Source organism: Oxyura jamaicensis, chromosome 11, assembly GCF_011077185.1.
Source record: "Oxyura jamaicensis isolate SHBP4307 breed ruddy duck chromosome 11, BPBGC_Ojam_1.0, whole genome shotgun sequence".
In the NCBI taxonomy this organism is placed as follows: Eukaryota; Metazoa; Chordata; class Aves; order Anseriformes; family Anatidae; genus Oxyura; species Oxyura jamaicensis.
This window is the reverse complement of record NC_048903.1, coordinates 4,609,515-4,632,461: the sequence shown is the minus strand read 5'-3', so window position 1 is coordinate 4,632,461 and position 22,947 is coordinate 4,609,515. Positions and strand designations below refer to the sequence as shown.

The window sequence follows — 22,947 nt, the reverse complement described above, 5'->3', positions numbered from 1 at the left end:
ATTACTGCCATCTGCTCTGCTTTTGGGTATGTGGATGACTTTCCACATGTGCTCCTCTCATGGCCAAGTCCTCCTGGGGCCACCACAGGAAGTGACAGGGAGGCAGCAGGGAGGCAGATGGACAACCAAATAACTTCAAAGGAGCTGTCACATCAACAGATTCTTCCCTTCCCCATAAGCATTCCAACTGGAACTTCCTAAGTTTACTAATTGTGTATCTAAAACAATTTTAAATGGAAGTCTATTTACAAACCTAAAGAATTTGAATTCACTTCAGTCAGCGGAAAAATTCAGACTAGCAAGTAAAACATCCAGCACAAGAACTCCATTCAAATCGGGAAAAATGATTAACTGCAGTGAAAAGAAACTTATATTTTTAGATAATGATGAATAACATACTTTCATATCACCCCTTACTTCTGCTTATAACACTGAATTATAACATTGCTCCAAGGCGTGGAACATCTCATATTTCTATCCAATTAATTGCAAAAATCACCCAAAATTAACTTGTGACAGTTTGCATCTAAAATTATAATTTTAAAATTTGTCCTAAAGAAGCATTAAAACCTGAAAGATTAAAATGCCCCTGAACCTCGTTAAAAACCACTGCAATTCTAAACATTTAACGTAGCTGGCTGTGTTACAACATGCTTTTTCATAATTCACTTTCTAACAGAGCTAAATGAGTCTGTTTTGAAGCAGAGGCTCATCGCAATGATGGAAAAACAATGTCTCATACTGTGTTGAGCCTTAATGGAGAACAAAAATAAACACCAAGAAGTGCAACTATATTTCTGATACCAGGCCTTTCATTTGAATTATTCAGAAGAAACCATCCACTTTTTAGAGTGTGGAACTTCAGAAGTTTATTTTCAATGAAAATAAAACCCATCATCTTCCTCCCCACCTTCACCAACCCCTTTGGAAAACATACTTGTTCTTTGGGCTGTCCAAATAAATAGCTGTTCACTGTGAAAGCTGTCTGATTAAGTAACTCATAAAAATCTTTGGGAGATTTTGTAAATTCTGCTGCTGCTGCTGTCTGTTCTCTAGAATCATTGCATACGGTAAAAATGCCACATCTCAGATCGTCTGTTACCTTCTAGTAGCTTTCCTGCCATCTCACTTTCACAGTAAAATCTGCATATTTAATACAACTTGAATGCTTTTTCTTAACATTTATGAACTGTCCTTACCTTGGTAATTACAGTAATTGTGGCTTTTACAAGAAAATTATTCCTTTTACTGAAATTGAGTCCAATATCAACAGATGCATTTATATACGAGTGTAACTGAGCTTTGTTTTCCTGAAGCAACTTATGTTTCCTGATGTATTTCAGACAGTGAAACTGCTACTACATTAAAAGTTATCTATTGTGACATGACTGAAAATATTTTCCAGCACACAATTTTAAAGTACATTAAAAAATTAAAATATTAATGCATTGCTTATAATGATCTCTAACACTTCCTAATATCATACACAAATTAAATCCTATCAAAGATGTGAATCTTTCATTTTTTTTATTTTAAAATAAATTACAGGACAGAATCATGGTGTAAGCACAATTTGGGAAGTTCCCCTTTTCTTTCAGTTCATGGGATTAAGGTGTTTGGGAGCATTCTTGGGTATTCTGATAACAGCTCCTCTCCTCGGTCGGTATGACCGCCAGTAGTTACAAAACCTCACATTAAGGGAAATCAAGACTTATGTGGTATAATCCTAGAACATATATCTATCTCTCCCATTCAAGTTTCTGTTTATAGGCCTTGGAAGAAAGAAAAATGATCTAATCATTCCTAGTCAAAAAGTCATAGTCAAAATAAGTAATTAATGTCAAATTACATGCTCTAACCACTTGTGAAAAGGGAAATTCATAGGGTCTTCTCTCCAGATAAATGTAGATCTACTCTCTTGTTTTTCAGCAAGATTCCATTAATCTGGTACATTGCGTATGAAGCAATGGAAGTGAAAGTTATGTACAAGGTATAGAAACAATACATCTGTTTGTTAAACAAAAAATCTAATAGGGCCTTCTGTATCAGCTAAGATGTTTAAAACACCCTAGCTGCTCAAGGAATAAATATTAAAAAGTATTTTATATATAATTAATGATTTCTTAGGTTACTTATGGATTTACCATGTTATTTTTTTCTATACAAAATCTAGAGGACTATCAGTTTCCTTCAAACCGCAAAGTAAATTTCTTTCTCCCCATGCAAATCTCATTTTTATTAAAGAAAGTATTCAATTAACCTCAAATATTCAACATGCTCAAATCCAGCTAGACATAATAACACCGTATTAGACAAATAAGAGATGCAGTAAAGCCATAGTAAACACACATGCAGATTTCATTACTATTACCTTCCTAGCTTTCCAACTGACAGTATCAAACAGCAGACATGTTTTTTTCTTCCTCTATATGAAAAACTAACCTTAAGTAAAAATTATATAGCCCATTATCTAAGCAAAACTCTGCAAATAATAATCATGTTAGTATAACACTGCAGAATACAAGCCTGGAGCCGATAATAACCACATTCTGATACTTGTTTGTTAGGCAATTTTGAAGTTTAAACGTTTCTACAATACCTGAGCAGCAAACAGAAAAATTAATTATCAAGCCAAGTTTTAACTAGCAGAAATAGTATGATACAGCATTACCAGTTGAGAAGGCCTTATGAATTAGGCTCATGAATTAGCCTTATGAATCTGACTCTAAGCAAAATAGTGCCTTCCAATATCCCAGCTTGAAATACATTTAAGTTTAATCATTGTCTGAATAGACTGAAATTTCATCTTGTACTCATCTCTGTCTCTACTTTCCCACTTTCAATGTATCTGTCCTAAATTGGCTATGTTTTGCTTGTTCTACTTTGTGGAGTTAGTACTTAAAAAATCTATTAAGTATTATTGATCATACCCAAAATACACAGGAATCAAAAGATTGTGCAAGAATTTATTTTCATACCTCCTGAATGCTTCTTATATGCAAAGCAATGAGAACTCAAGGATGATGAGAAATTGAAATTGTTAGACAGCTTTCTTTTATTGGTTTACGGTGTTATTTCAATAAGGTTTTACAAATTTGATTTCAAAAATGTCTTCCTATCTAGCATATTTAGAAAAGTGTTTACAGAAACTAGCAAGATAAGCATTGTTGAAATAAAAAGTTATTTACCTGATGTCTTATCTAATGTCTCATATGATGTAAGAAATCTCATATTTTTAAATGCAAGCAGGCCTCAGTGAATGAAATTCAGTCTGCAGTGTTTTCTAAATAAAGCCATACAACTGTCTTTCACAAAGTTACCAAAATTAACAAAATATTGTACACCAGCCTTTATATTCTCTCTCAAATTTGCAGTCACCCTATGGTCAAGAAAATGCTTGATGTGACTTGACACGAATCATCAGAGTGCGCCTGCAGCCCAGAAGACTAACTGCATCCTGGGCTGCATCAACAGAGGCAAGGCCAGCAGGTTGAAGGAGGTGGTTGTCCTCCTCTGCTCTGCCCCTGTGAGGCTCTGCTTTCTGTGGCCTTCAGTACAAGAAAGACATGGACCTGTTAGAGCAGGTCCAGAGGAGGGCCACAAAGATCATAGAGGGCTGGAACACCTCTTCTGTGAAGAAAGGCCAGGAGAGCTGGGGATGTTGAGCCTTAAGAAGAGAAGGCTCCAGGAAGACCTCACCTTATAAAGAAGATGGAGAACAACTTTTTACGCATGCAGATAATGATAGACAAGGGGAAATGGTTTTAAAATGAAAGAGGGGAGATTTAGATTAGACGTTAGGAGGAAATGCTTCACTCAGAGGGTGGTGAACACCTGGAGGTGTTCATGGCCAGGCTGGATGGGGCGCTGGGCAACATGATCTAGTGGGTGGCATCCCTGCCCATAGAAGGGGAGTCGGAACTAGATGATCTTTTAGATGTTCTAAAGATGATCTCTTCCAACCCGAGCCATTCTATGATTCTATGAAAAACCAATGTATTCGTATTAAACATTGCTAAATAATTCCTATTTCAAAAAGTTCTTATTAAAGGAACACTGAGTATTCTGTAGTGATGTTCTAGTCCAATTACATATTTTTTCTCTTTTGAACAGTTTTAGTTGTACATGGTTATGTGGAATGCTTTTCTTCTGCTGCATCATCACATACCAACAGAAACATAATTTCCTTATGTTCTTTTAGAAAGAATACCTAATTTTAATTTTATATACATCTAACTTAAAAAACTACAGGCTAACAGGATGTTCACATACATTGTAATGTTATCATTTCATACAGCAGCCTACTTCAACAATTGATTTTATACTTGCTAATTGCACCCCTAGCATATCTAAAAAACAGTTGTAATGTTTCCTAAAATACCCAGGAACAAAACAAATACAATTAGTACACAGACAAATCCAACTATAATATAGAGGAGATATTGACGGGCTTTTCCAAAGACAAAATTTAACAGAGTAAACATGAAAGACATTAGACTTACCATTGCTATAGTTATAGTGAACCCTCTGACCACTTGCAGGTTTTGGAAGTGACACTGGGGTCTCCTCTACAACTAAATTGTATAATCTGCACTCTACAAACAGCTGTTGTATTGTTTCATCTGCTGTAATTCGTGACTCAGTAAGGCCAAGTGATATAATTTCAACCCGGATTTTGTCAGTTGCCTATTTAAAAACAAACCACAAACACAATAAAAATATTTTTCATTTCTTGAAGTGTTAACTAAAACAAATATACATGTATGTAAATCACTGGGTATTTTGTATGGTTAACACTGTTGATTGATTTTGACATAGACACAATGAGATTCTAAAGCCCCAGGGTTTATAGTCAAGAGCATCATTGCAACAGATACTGATTTATATTCGGTGTTGAAATACTTTCACAATAGTCATACTCTACTGGAAAAGATTAAGTTAAGGGTATGTGCATGTATAAATGATATCTGAACCACAGATTTCAGTTGCTGTTATTTTTAGCTACACAACAAAGTCTTTTGTATCTTGATCCTGTAGTTGTTTGAAATAGTCTCAGCAATACCAGGTATCAATGTTTTCCCAATGAAATAAAATTATTGGATGTGGTGCCTACTGCAGGCTATCCTGCAATTAGTTCAATAAAAATCCATCAAGTTACAAAGTACTTAAGCATGTAAAGTAACACTGTACATACATGGGACTCGGTTTCATATACTCAGCTTTTCTAGTAACATCAAACACACCTTGAAAAGGTAAAATTAACAATGTGATAATGAAAGTAATATTCCAATTGGTCTTCATCAGAACCTTTTATTATATATTTTTTAACTATAATGACATTTTTCTATTGCTCATACGAAGTTGTTTCATACCATCCAGCAACATCTGTATTATCTGTGTACAAAGAAATTTTAATAAATTTTAATAAATTTTATTGTATTTAAATGGAAATGTCACACTTGACAGAAGGAGTCACAAATATTTCCCTAAGTAACTCTGTAAAAGAAAGAAAAGCCACTAAAAATTGAAGTACTATTCAAAATTGAAGTACATAGCTGAGCATTCAAAGATGAGACTCTTCAAATAAACATAGCTCCCTGCAGTTCAGAAATGTCAAAAAAATGAGTTCTTTTCAAATTCATAACTTTATTAAAAATATTTCCCCTACTTGGAAACATTCTGACAAATTTTTATGGTAAATACAAATTATTTGAAGTGAGATTATATTCCAAAGATCAGCTTTCTAGGTTCAGTTAGAACTGCAAATCAATATTCTAATTTATTATGGAAATAGCTTATGTTTTTTCCAAGCAAATTATATAATTAATCAAACTGAAAAGCAGGTGTATCCTACTGTAAAAAAATCCATCATATAGAACAATTTCCATTGCTGTCAAGCCCTTTCAATATTTGATGAAGTAATTTTACCCCCTCCTTTCAAAAGACATTTCCTTTTATTATGTATCCTAAGACACTTTAACTAAAAACCCAAATCTGAATATTTCAATAAGGTTGTTTTATTATTCAGTAGATTCATGGAAATTTTACTAGGATGACAGAGAAAATTCCACACCATTCTGTCTCCACTAATACAGGTACACGGCTTCAGCTGGCAATATTACTAGGATTAGCATAGAATGATGAAATATTTAAAGGAATTTTTTTTTTTTCTAAAATCTAATAAATCAAATGACTGCCAAATGTCATTAAAGTGATGGTCTTTGACTTGAATATGCTTTTCATATTCAAATTTGAAAAGAAAGAGATGAAAGCCTGGAAAGGTTACTCAGTTTCAACTAATAACCTCAAGCACTCTACATTCACATGCATAAAAAATGAAATTGGCTCCATTGTCTAATTTTACTTCAGAAACAACTCCTTTTTCCATGCACTGAACAGATGTATGAGCATCTGTATTTAAAGTGATATGCTGAATGGTTTTGTTCGCCCCAAAGTATTTAGTAGTTATGTCAAACTAGTTTGTACACAGACAAGTAGTTTATGAATCAAGTGCAAATTCAATATCCTGTATTATAAAGTATTTCTTTTACATAACTTAAAACTTGTTTGACATATTTAACCCTTGTAATTGCACACTGTAGGCAAAGAATATTACAGTTTTTCAAGTAGGGGAGAATAAATCAGGCACTGATGGCACTTTGTTAACTTAGAAGAAAACAAATAACTGAGTCATGCTATTACAAAATTGCAAAAAAAAAAAAAAAAAAAAAATTAGATCTAAACAGTCAAAAATATTTTAAGGTCTGGTTTTATTAATCTTAAACAAAAATACAGCATAAATAAAAGAGAACATAAGCTCATTAAAAATATTTGCAAATAAAAATACAGAACTGCTTAAGAGCAGCAAAGCTGTATTTCACTACTAATATAAAAATGGTCATATTATGTAGCCACGGTGAAAATATGCAGCATCCAATATATGATAGGAATTAATATTTAACAACAACCAATTACACTTCTGTGATGCATAGTAAAGTATTTTATTTTCTTTTCCTAAGGTCTTCCCTCCCCCCCTTCCTACTCCAACTTGTTCTTATATATTAGGTACTGTGCAAGTGAAAATGGATAGTTTGTCTAGATCAATTACTTTGTGCAAATAATTCTATGTTGAGGTGAATACAATTACTCTTTAAACTTAATATTTAAAACAACAATTTAGTATGATTTTTCCTCTAGCAGAGAGGCTGGAGGTACATATAAAAATAGAGAATACCAAATGCTATCAAAGAGTGGCTCTGAGAAACTGGTCCAGGGCTTTTATTTCAAGTCAGGAAAACAAAAAAGAAAACATGGGAAATATTCTTAGTCTGTGGAAATATTCTCTCTTCCTGTGCAATTCAGTATTGACTATGTGTAACTAACATTAACTAAAGATTTGCAAGAATCACTGAACTCATTCAACAAACTCTGGGATTAAGTCAAATACTAATGCACTGGACATTACATCAGAATTTGAAGTCCCAACATAACTTTTCTCATCTTTCTGATGTCTGAGATTAATAAAGCTTAGTCTATTTCCATAGAAAGTCAACTACCATATTCAAGAAGACGTATATTCCATATTTCAGTTTTCTTTTTGGTCAGGATATTTAAACAAAGGTTCGCGCTAGTCTTCAGAATGCAGTAACTTTTCATATCAGGATGAACATCCTCTACTTATGTGTTTTCCCTGTAAGAGTGTAAACGTGAGGAAAGAAAGAGGGATGTAACTATGTCCATTCTTCAAACAGACGGGACTTAACCTAAGTGCATGCACTTTAGACTCTCCCAAAAAAAATGGGGCAAAGAGGTCTCTCGTTGTTCAATAGCTCTTTTAGAGTCAGCCTGACTGGGAAGAAGTGAAAGGCACGCAGCTTTCCCCCAGGATCACTGGCCTTTGCTGTGTGCTAGGAGGAGAATGCAACACTACAAGGTTAGCACAGTAACAAGGTTCAGTGCAATCCCATCAGCTCTTTGTAGAGGTAGGAATACACTAAAGAAGAAAACTACTTGTGATAATTTTTGCATTAGCATGTCTCTTCTGCCTTTTTTTCTAGTGCATAGAGTCCAAAGCGATCATTTTCACAGCATGAATTTGTCTTTAGTATCTTCAAAGGCATGAATTACTTGTTACAGCTTGAGACAATTCTAAGACTGAATATTGCCTCTTCCATGCAAATCTGTAACATGCCCACCAATTCACTGTATCTTTTTTTTCCAGAAAAGACCATTTCTAATTCAGTACAAAACACTAAGTATTTCAGAAAATACTATGGTACTGAGGGATCTGAAGCTCTACAACCACAACCATACACCTGAACTTTTTGCACATTGCTTATAATACTAACTTTTGATCAATTGACCAATATAGTAATTGACTTTCTTGCCTTCACATGGCTTGCTACCCCAATCCTTTCTGAAGAATAAACATAAAACTGTTCAATGTTATTCCCAAGTACCATTTATTTTTCTTAACGTTTCTTACTGCAATTTGCCTGCAGCACTGCCTCAACTAAGAGTTTGTAAAGATAAACTGTTTCTGGGAAGTAATAAATTCAAAAAAAAAAAATATATATATATATATATATATATGGACCTATTTGACCGCTAAGATATAAACTTCCTTAACTGATAAAATGAACAACAAATATCAACCGGATCAAATCTCAAAGCCAGTTAGCTTCATATCAATACTAATTAGTCATACAATTACCTAATTTAAATGCTTTGTAAACTTAAAAATATCTTTAATTTTGCAAGCAAGCATGAGCCTTAGGTAAACAAGCAGAAAAGACAGAAGAATTCTCAATTTAAAGAGCTGTTACTTTGTACGTTTCAGCTACATTAATACTCATCAACATTTAAGCTACAGAAATAGGATGAATTAATAAAAAAAAGCAGTATTATGTAAAAATACACAAACCCAAACATGACGGGATTCCTGCTTTTATATGCATGTATTTTTCTATATGCAGATCATAAACTTGATTTCAAAAATAAATTAAATTAAAAAAAAAATCTATTTGAAAGTTAATCCATTTAGGAAAAAAATGCCTTAGTATGGGAAGAAGCTATCAGTATAGCATTTTCATTTGCTAAGAGGGTAACTATAGTGACAGAATATATCAAAGTGCACATTTTTAATACAGTTGTTCTTTTTATTTAGAGGCTTACTACATAATATTTGATACTGTTCTCCAACCTCCCATTAGCGTATCGTATGGGGACCCTATAGATGTGTATAAATGAATGGAATTTGATTCTCTTTTATATTACCCATAGCATGCAACAACTTCTGCTTGGTGATATGTTGCAGCTAATCAAAACTCAAGTCTAGTTTCAAATCCCATGCTATGCTTTTTAGACCTCCAATTAGAAAAAACAACAACTTATTTCTACTTGTGAAATGACCGTAACTTACTTCCATGTCAATGAGCTCCGATAAATATAGTCTCTCAAGTGAGAACTGAGGAGCATTCATATTCATAACCACAGTAAACATTACCAGCTAGGTTAAAAATGGTTCCTGTTGATGATTTTCCTATGGGCTTATATACTCAGCCTTAAGTCTTTCTACTTAATTTAGCATTCTGACTGATTAGCTTTAATTGTTATGGAAAAAGTAATGTGTTACCTTTACTTAAGGTAGAATCTTAAAAGACTTAAGACTCTGTGGTTTTGAATCATTTTAAAAGCTGTGTTTTTTGTTGTTGTTGTTGTTTTGGTATTATTTCTCTCTCTTCTCTCAGCTCTCCCATCAAGACCAATGGCTTGTAAACATGCTTCTAATTATTACCTCAAAGTTTATTTGTCAAGAACTAGAAGTTATAAACTCATTATTTCAGTGTAATACCCAATCAAACAGGGTCCACATCAAGCTTTATCAGTAGGTAAAAAAACAACTTAGGCTTTTCCCAGATCCTTCAGACTTTCTTTCTTTTACCTAAGTTCTTGTCTAATAGTGACCGTGCTGTAGCCAACAATCATTTTAAGGTGGAGAACAGCACAAGCTGATTTTTTTCATATTAGACCTATCAGTACTCTTTGAAAATAGAGACTATAAAGCTGTTATCAGAGGAAAGTGCCATTTACTTACTAACAGCTCTATTTCATAAATTCTATTTCTTTTTTCATTAAATATGCTGGTGCAATATTCTTACTTCCCTAATTTCTTGAAAATGAAAGCACAAAGCATCTAAGGTTAGATCTAGACAAGACCAAGAGAATACTAAAGAATTAGTATTTATGACAAAGTAGAATCATACCAACTCAACAACACAGGGTAATATTAAAAACCTAAATTTTTAGATCTATAAATTCAGATTGGGTATTCGCAGAAAAGGCCAGTTCAAAACAAGCACCATGTACTCAGGAATTTTCCTGAGGGTCCATCAAAGGTATTAAAGTCATGCAGAAAATAAATTTAAAAGAGGAATTGAAGAAACCAAAGTTTAAAACTGTAACACAATGTCCAAATCACTTTTTTTTTTTTTTTTTTTTTTCCAAATGCAGGTATTTCATAGGAGGATGTATACTATTTAACTAACTGTACAAAAATGACATTTTAAAAGGAAAAGTATTTATGGTTTCCCTATACATAAACTTTATATTTGAATCTACCCAAGTTTTCACAAACATTTCTTTGTCCAGCTGAGCCACAAGGAACTAGTGTTGCTTTTTACTAGTGTTTAAGAGACTTTAACGTCAACATTAATTAGACCCAGAGATGTAACCTTGCAGGACCCAATAACGACAGTTTTCAATAAACTGCTATTAGTGCAAGATAATGCACTCACAGCATCAGCAATGGAAAAGAGACACAAACACTCTTAAAGCAAGGAATGGGACTACCACAGAATACATTGTTTTTGCCAGTAATTGCTTTATGGGCACGTTTTAAGAAAACTTGGAAGCTGACAGCAGTAAATTTTATTGTGATAACCGAATGCTTTATCATCTCCTATACAGATAAAGTGTAGACATGGGGGTGAAGGGGAGGAGGGATGAGAGAGAAAAGCCTTTTTTTTTTTTTTTTTTTAAATATAAAGACCATGCCACAGAAAATGCAAATTCCCAGTTTTGATGTCTATTTTGAGGATCTGAAACAAGGCTTTTAATCAATGTATTATACATCAAATTGATAATGTTAACTTCTGATTATTCAAATGTATGAAATATTCATAGAGAACTGTCCAAACTTTTACATTTCTCAGACTTCTTTTCTCTATTAATTATCATGCCTGGAAGCTTTTTAGTAAAAGCAGCAGCCATCAGCCTGACTGAACCTGACAAGCTAGCAAGGCCCAATTACACTGGCACTCGGTGGCACTTTGATGTACTGGAAACGAAAAGAGATAGGGGCAAATTGTATAGAACATTATGTTAATGACTTGATTTAATCCAGCCACTAAACTTTATGTAGCCTGTTAAAAAAGATGCTAACACTAATTACGCCACTTTGGAAAGGAAAGAAGGGGACAAGCATTTCATACCGACAAAGTGAAGCTCATAAATGTTGTAAATGAAATGAAACAAAATGAAGTAATCTATGATTAATTATACATCATAGACAAGAAGAAAAGAGAAAGAAGCAAGTGGTATAGCTAAGTACTGGAAAATCTGTTAGATTTCCTTTATGATCAACGTATCTAAGAAATAACCATGGACTGTCTAATTTGCAACACGCAAAAAAGAAACAGTATGATCTTAAATGGCTTAAACAGTTTGGCATACAACTCAGATACATAGGATAATTAGCATAACGATCACTAAAAATCACAAGTCTTATTTGCAGTGTTTGATTACCAGCAGGATATTTATCTCTTACGATAAAAGGCACTGATTTTTAGTCTTTTAAAAAATATGAATTCGATCTCAATTTTCACATGCTGTATTCTGCAAAGATTTCAAATATACCAATGCATAACTTTAACATGAAATTTGTATCAATTGTGTTGCTTTAATAGCTTATAGGTTTTTGTTGTCTTATCTACCCTTCTTGAACATGCACTGTTACTTGAAGAACAAATCTGAGAAGATAGAAATGAATGAATCTGAAATGAATCTACACTCAAAATCCTCTCTGAAATATTTTTAAATGATTTTCATAAAATACAAGAGTACTAGAGATGTATAGATCTACCCTGTTATAGTTTGACTTAACAGTGATGAGTAGTAGTCATTTTAGTTCTCACAGGTAGAGAGGAAAAAAAATAAAAAATAATTATTTTACATATATAGCATGCAATTTCATTTTCAAAAACACCTTCTGCGTATCTCTTCAGCTTATAAAAATTGAAGCATTTCTAAATCTCTTCTACAACTTACAAAAAAGGAGAAATATTTCTCATAGGAAGCATTACTTGACATTGATAGTTTGTAAGATTTCACACAGCCTTCACCTGAACACAGAATACAAAAATCAAACTACCTCTAGGTTGTCATATCTCAGAACATTAAAAAAAGTTCAGGCTGATATAACGGCATACCCTTACTTCTTTAAAAGAAGGCTAAGACAGACCAGTAGTAGAGAAGTATTAACTATTAGAAGTACTACAATTAAACAATAGATTTCTATTTGTCAAGACTGTTCAGTGAACATTATAAAAGTATACAACATTCTTGTGTTTGTAGAGAACTATGCTCTTGAAATACTTCTTCAAGTAAATTTTCCACATTTGTATTTTGTTGAAATTCTTTGTAAATACAACTTTATGCTCATTAATTGTAGGTTCTAAGGACTAGTCAAAAGAATACTATTACTGTCCATGCCAAAAAAAAGAATGTCCATGACCATTAAAAAGAATGTACACTGAAGTGACTGGATACTGTACATACAATTTTTTCTGAAAACAGATCTTTAGCTCTAAAATTATTGTGAAGTCAAAGAAATCCATTTGATTGCATTGAAATATATTCAAGCCAAGCTTATGCAATTTTAATAACATTCCATCAATTCAACAAAGTAGATTTACTACAGGCCTTGACAAATTAAATTATTCTCTATTTCCTGAGGAAGCACCAAAGGAAGTAGAAAAGCACATTTTCCATAAATGTGGTGATGAAGACGACAGGCAGCACTGAACGATAAGACAAAGATCTTTAGATATTCACATTATAACAGTTATCTTTGCCTATTGTCCAGAACTAAAATTTGCTTTCAGATTTAAAAACATTAGAAATCTCTACTTTTAAGTCCTTTATGCGGTCATAACAAACGCAACATAACAAGATAATGGTCATCATTAGTATCTCCTGATTTTCTACAGTTGGTTTTTGGTTGGTTCAACACAGGAAAGTACAGCACATGGGACTCCCAGCCATGCAAAAGAAGGGTTTGCTGGCAACAAAATATCAGGTGACAACAGTGGAAAAGATGACAACAAATAAAGTCACAGTTAAAGGTCCAAAATCTGCTGAAGCATACAGACTAAATCATGTAATGTCATAGAATAGAGCAGTTTAGTTGGAAGGAACCTTCAAAGACCAAGTCCAACTACCTGAACACTTCAGGGCTAACCCAAAGTTAAACAATATGGATCCTAAAGTCCTTGGTACATTCTAAAAATTTCCTAAACTATAATACTAGATACAAATGATACTTTTGCATAAAACTAGGAGAATCATCATCAGGTAGTCAGTTTTGCAGTTAAAAACAAAACAATAAACCACATGGACAATATGGCTAAGGTTAACTTTTCCTATGAAAAAGTGTCTATTTCAACCGCAAACAGGAAAACACACATTCATTGGAAATGCCTTAGAATCTGACCTTAGAAATAGGAAAGCTACTCTTAGAGGAATTAGGCTTTAAAAGTTTTGTTTGTTTTTTAGACTTAACAAATAATTGCCATGAAATACTCCAACTGACCTGTTTAATATTCTTGGATAACGGACTTGCAATAATACAGTCATCGCTGTCAGTTATTATTGATTCAATGGCATCATTTGTGTGTTTATCATCTTGGTCTGCTAAAAAAAAAAAAAAAAAAAAAAAGTATCAATGCAGTTAAAAAACAACCCTGTATTTGTAGTCCATCTGAGATTTGCTGAGACACCTGATAGCAATATATTAGTTATTTCTAATAAATACAGCAGAACAGCGTCAAGTAAATCTCTTCCTTCAGAAGATAAGACTGGCAAATCAATGATCTTTAACGTGGTCTAAATACATTTGTTTTTCTGATTTGCTAAAAAATACTAATATTTCCAAGACGAAAGTTGGTAAGTGCAATGATACAAGTCTTGTCATGAACTGAAGTATGAACAGCAGTTCATAGGTAGGATATGGCCTGAACTTTTGCATTTCCTATTATTAACACCATGCACATCTAAAGAAGTACTCTTTTTTTTCTTAAATAAAGTAGTTCTGTAATGCAGATGGATTATTTTGAAGAGCCTTTTTGTCTCTCTTTTCTGGAGCAAATTACTTAAAAACACAACAGGGATTCAACTTCATGTTTTTCCAATTTTACTAATGAATTTTTACACAGAAGCTGTGAAGAAGACTGTGAAATTTTAATATCCTCTTTCTGTTTCTATTTTAAATATGGTACCAAAGACTTGGTTTATTTTGCTAACAAACAGTTTAAGCTTAGAGTTGGAACAGGGTGAGCCAGCTTTTATAATCTTGAAATACATCTACCTCTTAACAACTTTATGTCACAAATATGGTAAGACATACTACCCTTTCACTGTCTGAAAGGATTTCCAGTATCAGCACTGGCTGTTATCTGCAGACAAAGGAGCATATTCATTAAAATAATCTTTAGAACAGTATAGTTCCATGGGAGAATATAAAGACATTTAAAATAGAAGCCAGGTTTCCTTTAATTTTTTATGAATCTAGGTCAGATACCAGATTTTTGCATTCAATTACTATACAGTTTCCATTTGGGATGAAAATAACACCACCATACCCACCAGCCAGCTTCAGCTATGAAGTACACCAGAATATCATTTCTGTCATGCAGCTTCTCATAATGAGGCAGCTCCCACTGCTAGTAAGAAATGCTTAAAAAATGAAGAGATAGATTTATTAAGGAAATACAGCTACTTATTCATAAAAAATGAATTCTACCTTCTGATTCCAATTCTTCAGGTACTTCTGTCTCATCTCCAGAGGTAACTGAGCTTTGGTCAGCCAACTGCCCTTCTGACAGATGTGAGAGGTCTTCTTTTTCTTGTTGAATTTCTTCAGCAATCTCCTTCACCTTACCATCTGGTAGCCTTTCTTGTTTAACCTTATATAACACATGCAATATAAAAACAGATAAACTCAGTTTTTAGAACATTCCTTGAAAGTTACAAAGGTTCCAAACTTGAAGAGTTATGGTTCACATTCATTAAATATATGCCTTTTAAACAACTGTATTGTTCATGAAATATAAGAAGCAATTAGGAGTCTTCAACTGCAGTAACAGATAACTGATACGGAAGACAGACAGTTCTCTAACAAATGTACAGTTGTGAAAACATAGTTATTATAATAATTTGGTGACTGTTAACTTATACCATTAGATTTCCGGAGATTCATTTATATTTCAGCTGTTTCAGTTCTAAAAGACTCAGTTTGAAAAAAAAAATAGGAAAAAAAACTTCCTTACTTGGCAATTTTATAACTTATTTCATACAATATTTTCTTTTTTGAAAAATAAAGTAAAAGATAAAAAAAGGAAAGAAACAGTTTTGCTATAAAATATGACAACTATGTTATCTAAGGTAAAGTAACTTTAGTACGAAACTGTCTCTGAAGTAATCTTATTCCCTTCTTTCACTTTAAGCACAATTACAAATAATAATACCTTATCATTGACATAACATTAGAGATATAGCAAATTTCAGTGAAAGATTCCATTTATTATTTAATGATTGTCTTCCAGGACTGCGGTTTTCACAGCTACAGTCATGCCTCATCTACCACACCTCAGAATACGTGAGGTAACTTTCAGCTGTCCACAGAACACCCAGATTTTCCAAACCTGTTTTATATTTGGACACAAAACAGTTTAATAATTTTAACTTAACTACTTCCGGCCACTTGGAGCCACACAAAGCAAAGTGATATTCACAAAACACCTAAACCTTCTATAAGTGAAACCGACTTTGTGTCTCTTTTGTCTCCTTGGCACGCATGATCTATTGTAACTAAAACACTATTTTAGACAATGTTTGGGCATTCCTTAAAAAGAATACCTTCAGTGAATAAGTTGCGTTTTGGTGGATACAATTTTTGATTACTTTTTGATTATTCTACTTGACCAATACCACCTGATGTGGTAGAGGAAGATTTCTGCTTTTCATTCAAACCCCTGAATGAGCTTTTAAGTTGAAAAGTGGAAGGAATTTAACAGCAAGTGAATAAACACTAACACCACCAGAACCAAGAGCTTGCCAATCTGCCACAGGAACTTACTTTCAAAGCCAACTGGGGTACTACAGTATTTAATACTTCTCTACTCCTACAAATGCTACGTATTTAGCAAGATTCCAAAGATACTGCATTTCTTCTTCTTTCCCACCCCACTTTATAACGATAAGTTTTAGAGTGAAGACAAACATATAATCCAAACCCAAACATAGAGACAAAAAAGTAGAGATATTCCTTCTTTTCTAATGACCCCCCCCCCCCAGAGCGGAAGGAAAAAAAAAAAAGAATGTCATCACAAAGAATCACTTTTCCCCCTCATATTTCAAGGAAGTTTAGGAGATGTTACTTAACGATAGTTTGGTTTTTAATGTATGGCTCTGAAGAGATAACATATTTCGAATGCAATACATTATATAAACTGCAAAAACTGAATAATCTCATACCTCTAAAGCGCTGGGACCTGTTGAAGCCTTTATCTTGCGTGTATGTTCCATGTCATTTTCAACAACAGAGCCCTAAGTTATGGGTGAAATAAGAGGAAGTCATTATTACATACTACATATTTAAAACACAAACATAGGTATGAATTTACTGGTGGAGAAGCGTTTGGACAGGAAATTACACCCTCCTTTGCTTTTCTGGATTAGCATTACTGCATCTACCTACTGCTATGGGTTTCCCCCATGACACTGGACAATTCATACAAACAGTTTGAGTCCTAATGTGAGTCAAACCATTCATCCAATTTTTTAGTAAGCTTCCTTTTCTATTTGCTTTGGCACGTGTCACATGAATATCTGAGAAACAGATTCATTGCTATTTATAAAATGAAGCAGACCATTCATGTTCATTTTTAATCTGTTAAGCTTCTAATTCTCTTACATGGGCACACTCTTGCAATGTCACCGCAAGATTTAGACTTCAGAGAAACCCCAAATATTCATTAGTTAGTACTATCATTACTTGTCTATAACCAGACAGTGAGATTTGGATTTTTAAAGCTGGTAGTGACTCCTGATAAAGATCAAATAGCTAAATTTCTCCCTTGGAAAATCATACTTTGTGAAAAACTGACAGATTTCTAGAGGTTGCTATCTGGACAGCTGAAGTTATGTGTGTTTAACCATATGACTAATGGGTCAGTTAGCTTTAAAAAGATTTGATTTCTCTGATATTTGCCTTTTTTCCTATTTCTTATCTGTATAGTACAGCTCAAAACAAAGTTGTAATCACAGCAATAGCAGAAGGAGCTGTGAATTGAAATTGGTATTACATTTTAAATAATAAATTCAATCAGGTATTTATAAATAGAGAAAAAAGCTTGTATTTTTAAGACTGCATTAGCTAATTGCGACATAATATTAATAATAAACTTTATAATTAATTAAAATAATTAATTTATAATTAGCTACTAAAGAACTCACCTGAGCTTACTTACAATCTATCCTCAGAAGACAGTTTATATAAGACCAAAAAGAAAATGTATACCATCTAGCAAATGTGTTTGAGTTAATTCCCTGAAAAGCCTCCTAGAGTCTAGAACACAAACGATAGCTTATCCCAAGTTTATAAGTGTACTCGGCCTCACAGTATTTGTGATCACAGCTAACAAACCTTGTTGAAAAGGGGTGGCTATAAATGGTGTCAACTTGCGTACACCATTGGCACTCTTCAAACTGGTTTCAGTCAACCAATTGTGCTTCAGTGTGAGTGGTTAATTAAAGACATTTTGATAACCTAGAGAGCTAAGAAACAGTGCAGAGACAGTTAATTGCTTCTGTTTGAATCTGCCCTAAGTCCATGAAAGGGGAACCTTATAAGTTGTGGAGGATAGCAAGCAATTCTGAGGGAATCATAGATACCCCTGCATTGTTTCCAACACCTATATGCACTGCTATGCGATCATTCACTGCCTTGGACATGCCAGTCTTCTGTTGCTTAAATAACTGAGTGTTCACAATTATTAGTTCTACAAGTTGTCCATACTGTGACATAAGTAGTCTTTCTTGCTTCAGCATGCAAGAAAACTAATTAAACAATTAAAACTTACTGCCATCTGTATTGAACTAGCATCCAGAAAAGATACTTTCTTCTCTGTTTGAGCTGCACGGTGCTTTGGTTTGGGTATTTCTACCTATAATACAAAAATACAGTTGAAGTCCACTTATTGGCATATGTTAACTATATTATTTACAGTAAATTATGAGAAATCCCCCCCCCCCTTTTTTTTTTCTTTTAGACAAAGGTAATTGTACTAACTTCAATTCTAAATGGGCAAGATGATCTAGTTCTTGTTTGAATACCCCCCCTCCACACGCACATATACACACAATGGAGATGCCTTTCAGAATTAAGCCACAAACGGGCGTAACCCTCTACAGAACATCCATGGAATGCAAAGTGTGTTCCAGGTGAGAAATCATTGTAGGACTAAACTCAACAGCATCATGCATCTGGCAGAAAAAATTGTTACTGTTTACTGTGTGCTTGATGTCTTTTTCTATAGGCTTGCCATATCTTTGACACCTTCCTCTAACCTCCCACCCCCCAAAAAAAATTTAAACACACGAACACAAAAGAGATTGGTAATAGTTGCAAAACTAATAAAGTGATCCGCAAGTATTCCAGTTGTGATATTGTAATACAAAAGACAAAAAACAACCAATAAAAAGGGACTTATTACTCTTCAATCTTTACTCTCTTGATGATCCACTTTACTGATTTTTATATAAAAAATAATAATCCTTGTGCCACTTTTTATTTATGTGTGATTTTTAAGAAGCTATTGGATATCTTCGCACCATGCTGCAGATGCCAGAATAATGAGAGCGTTGCAGATACACCTAAGTGTCTGTACATATGGCTTGGATCTGGTTGCTTGGTAATTCTTTAGGCCCAAAGCTATTCCAGCTGACTGAATTCTGGCTGAGTTTCTTAGAGATCACAGAAATAGCAGAAAGCTAACTTCATAACAGTCACTAACTTTAACCTTAGTCCTGGAGTTCAACTAACGTGGCTACATTTTACATATGACAGCTCCATTGAAAAGACAGTTGATAAGGATGATATTCAATGTTTGTTATTTCTTCTCCCCGCTCTCTCTTTTACTACCCAGTTGTCCACCATTACATTATGACTTTAAAAAAATTTTGACACAAGGTAGATTTCACTTGCCAAAGGAAGTCCAAGATGGTGGTTATATGAATTATCTGTAGTATGCATTGTTTGACAGTAAGAACAAATCCTGGTCATCAGGGAAGAACTAAATGACCTGCTGTAATAGGTTTTTTTCTATCTTTTAGCTTCTGTAAATTGGTTAGATTACTTACTGTCGCTGATGAAGTAAGTGGAGATGGGACTGGATTCTGCATTTCTTCCTCTGCTAGTGATTTACTTGCCATCAATTTCTCATTTTGAATGTAATTCCTTAAGTCTGCAGCCATCACTGAGGCACTTGGTGGTAGGTAAGCAAATTTCCATTTTAGCTCAACTCTGATAGCACCAGTAACCTGTCTTTCACAATCTGTTAGTTCAAAAATACCTGAAAGCAAAAGGCAAATCCCATCTAATTACCTTATTCTATACATATATAATAAAATGCAATGCAATGCTGAATGTAATTCAAGAATAAAATAGCTTAATGGTCTTAATTTTAGAAGCCGTTTCATTATTGAAATAAGGTCAAAATACTGTGCTTTGTAGATTCAAATATACCCAATACAACACTGAGAACATTCAGAAATACATGATTTAGAAGGGACTCGATTACTGTCTTTCAAGGAGTTTTGTAGGTTTCTCAGATAATCTGATACGACTTAACTAATTTTTACTAACATGTTTCATATCTAATTTAAAGATATCCCCCCCCCCCTTTTTTAAAATTTTTATTTTTTGTTAAGGAAAATAAAAGGATTTTTAAAAAAACAAACATTAAATTGATACATTTTTATCAAAGAAGAAACCTTAAATTTACTTGCAAATTTTCCCTTATTATCAACTTTTGTGGGGAAAATATATTTTACAATAATCATACTGTGAAATTTTCAACACTTTCATAAATGTCTTATAGTAGAAAGTGAAATATTAATTAAGCAGCTTTTTTGCTATGAACACCATAGCAAATTTGTAAATGGTATCAAGTCATGGGGAGCAACTGATGCAATGAAGGCAGAGCTGCTTTCACACAGACTGGAAAAATGGGCTGGCAGGAAACTCATGAAGTTCAGCAACAGCAAATGCGAAGTCCTGCATACTTGAATAATGTCAGTCAGCAGTAGAGGCTACAAGCAGCCTTCCTTGCAGAACACCTGGTCCTGTTTGAAAATTATGAGTCAGCAAAGCTGCATCTTTGCAACAAAGAAGGTTGACTGTACCCCAGCCTTCAACAGCAAGACAGCAGCCAGCAGACCCAGGGAAGTTGCTTGCTCTGTTTAGTATCTAGGAGATGGCATCTGGTATACCGTGTCATTTTGGCCTTTCCAGCACAAGACAGTGACATGCTGGAGCAATTCCAGTGGAGGGCTACCAAGAGCGTCAGGGAGCACATGACATAGAAGATGAGAATGAAAATGGATTTGTTTGACCTTCAGAACTGGTAGCTCTAAGGGGATCTTATTGCTGTCTGCAGCCACCTAATGGGAGGGTACAGAGAAGATGGGGCCAGCAGTGCCAGGAGGATGAGAGTCAACAGGCACAAGATGGAACATGAAAAAGAACGAGTTTTTTATTATAAGGGTGGTCAAACACTGGAACAGGTTGGCCAGACAAATAATAGATTTCTGTCCTCTGAGATATTCAAAAATTTAATGGGCCAAGATTCTAAGCAACTTGGTCTAACTGGGTCAGGCGGTCAGACTAGGTCATATCGAGTTCTAGTCAATAATGACTTTAAGAGTCCAAATTTACATTTTTATTTTTATTTTATTATTATTTTTTCCGTAAGACAGGCTGACTTTTCATGTCAATTTTATAATCTATTTTTAAGTGCATATTAGCTAAAGCTACAAAAGTAAACTAATGAGAAAAAAAATAAAACACGCAGAGAAAGAAACCATGTTATAAATGAAGTAACAGCAACAACAGAAAAAAAGGAGGAGGGAGAATGCATACATATACCAAGAAACTAATTTTTAAATCACCAGAACTTAAGAAAGAGATAGTACAAGGAAATATCAAATAGTTCCAGGTTACTTTTTGAACCAGGGAGAAGCACTCCAAGGTTTTTTTTCCGTTTTTTTTTTTTTATTTTATTTTATTTTATTTTTTATTTTTTATTTTTTTTTGCCCCAAGACTTATTGCAAAGCACCTGCTGTTTTTGTTACACAAGTATGTTGTCAGTTATGAAAGGAGCAAATATTGAAAATCAAGTTTCAACCACCCCTTCCCACCTGATGCTAAGACTAAGAGGGACTTTCTATTTAATAATCAATATACTCATACTCATACAGTAGTGTGAGGAATATAACTGCTAAATTTGGTAGGCTTCTTAAGGCAAAAATCAGTAGTAAAAGAGACAAGGTGCAAACAGATTACTAAAATACAAACAACAACAACAAAAAGAAAATATTAATTATTTATTAGTATTTAGTCAGTGCTAGAGTGAAACATCATTCCAGTTATAATTATTTATCAAAACCTAACTATTCTATACCAGGGCCAGTAAGTAGAACAAACCAGAATTTTAAGACTTTTCATCCCCGTAAGGATCATCATAAATGAAAGTTCAGACAGCTGGCTTCTCTGACTTTAATTTCCTCTTTTACTTTTGATTTTTTCAAGAAAACTCTACTATTGCTACCCTTCTTGTAAGATACAGGATTTGTTGCAGTTTATGGATAACCACAACACCCACCAATTTAGTATTTTTGTTAGAAACTGCAATAATCCTGGAACATTCTGTTAGTAAGAAAAAAGAGATATTTGAAGCTTCTTCTCTCCTTTGCTCTTTCCATTCTCTAATGTTTGCAGTTTAATGGTTATATTAAAAAAATCATTCATCCATTTCCAAGTTCTGTCACAGATTTTTCTTTAGTCGTAACACTGAGATGCAAAATTTCTTTCCAATATTTCATTGGACTTCAAAATTCTGTCAAACAAGCGGAGCAGATGAATGATAAGGGTTTTTACTTGGTTTGGTTCTTAAAGAGGTTTAAAAGAGATATGAAACAGGAAGTGAGGATTTTGTTGTGTTTAAAGAGGTCAAATTCTTACCTGAAATAGATCTGTCATGTGCTAAAGAAATAAGAGGCACACTGGCTTTCCCTAAATAACCACTTTCTTCTGTTTCACCATCATCAAATACATAAAATGTTAAGGATTCTGATTTTAGGTATCGGTCTAAATCTGCATTCATTGGCACTTTGAAACACATATGGTCATCTATTTGTGGGTTGTTGCTGTTAGGAATGATGGGAGTATCATGGTCTGCAAAATCAAAAAACTTGTAGACAACATATGGATTTGGCTGAAGATGTTTTTTTCGGGATTGTAGACTGTTACAACATTTTATTGTAATGTGGAGTTCATTTAAATTGCCATCTGTTGAAGTGCTGACTTGGGCAGTTCTGAGTATCTGCTG

General features: G+C 33.8%; 1 protein-coding gene across 7 annotated transcripts in view; it reads right to left on the bottom strand.

The window, feature by feature from the left end:
- The window catches only part of RPGRIP1L (RPGRIP1 like), a 74,838-nt gene that overhangs the window by 13,578 nt on the left and 38,313 nt on the right, over positions 1 to 22,947 (bottom strand). For 4 of the 7 annotated variants that reach the window (XM_035336515.1, XM_035336511.1, XM_035336514.1 and 1 more), the window contains 7 exons: positions 22,581 to 22,947; positions 19,699 to 19,910; positions 18,420 to 18,503; positions 16,813 to 16,884; positions 15,080 to 15,242; positions 13,871 to 13,971; positions 4,503 to 4,686 (listed from right to left, as the gene is read on the bottom strand). In XM_035336515.1, coding sequence (XP_035192406.1) covers positions 4,503 to 4,686; positions 13,871 to 13,971; positions 15,080 to 15,242; positions 16,813 to 16,884; positions 18,420 to 18,503; positions 19,699 to 19,910; positions 22,581 to 22,947 — 1,183 coding nt within the window. Of the gene's footprint in view, positions 1 to 4,502; positions 4,687 to 13,870; positions 13,972 to 15,079; positions 15,243 to 16,812; positions 16,885 to 18,419; positions 18,504 to 19,698; positions 19,911 to 22,580 lie in introns of those variants that run through there. The other 3 variants (XM_035336516.1, XM_035336512.1, XM_035336517.1) reach the window with 2 other exon arrangements.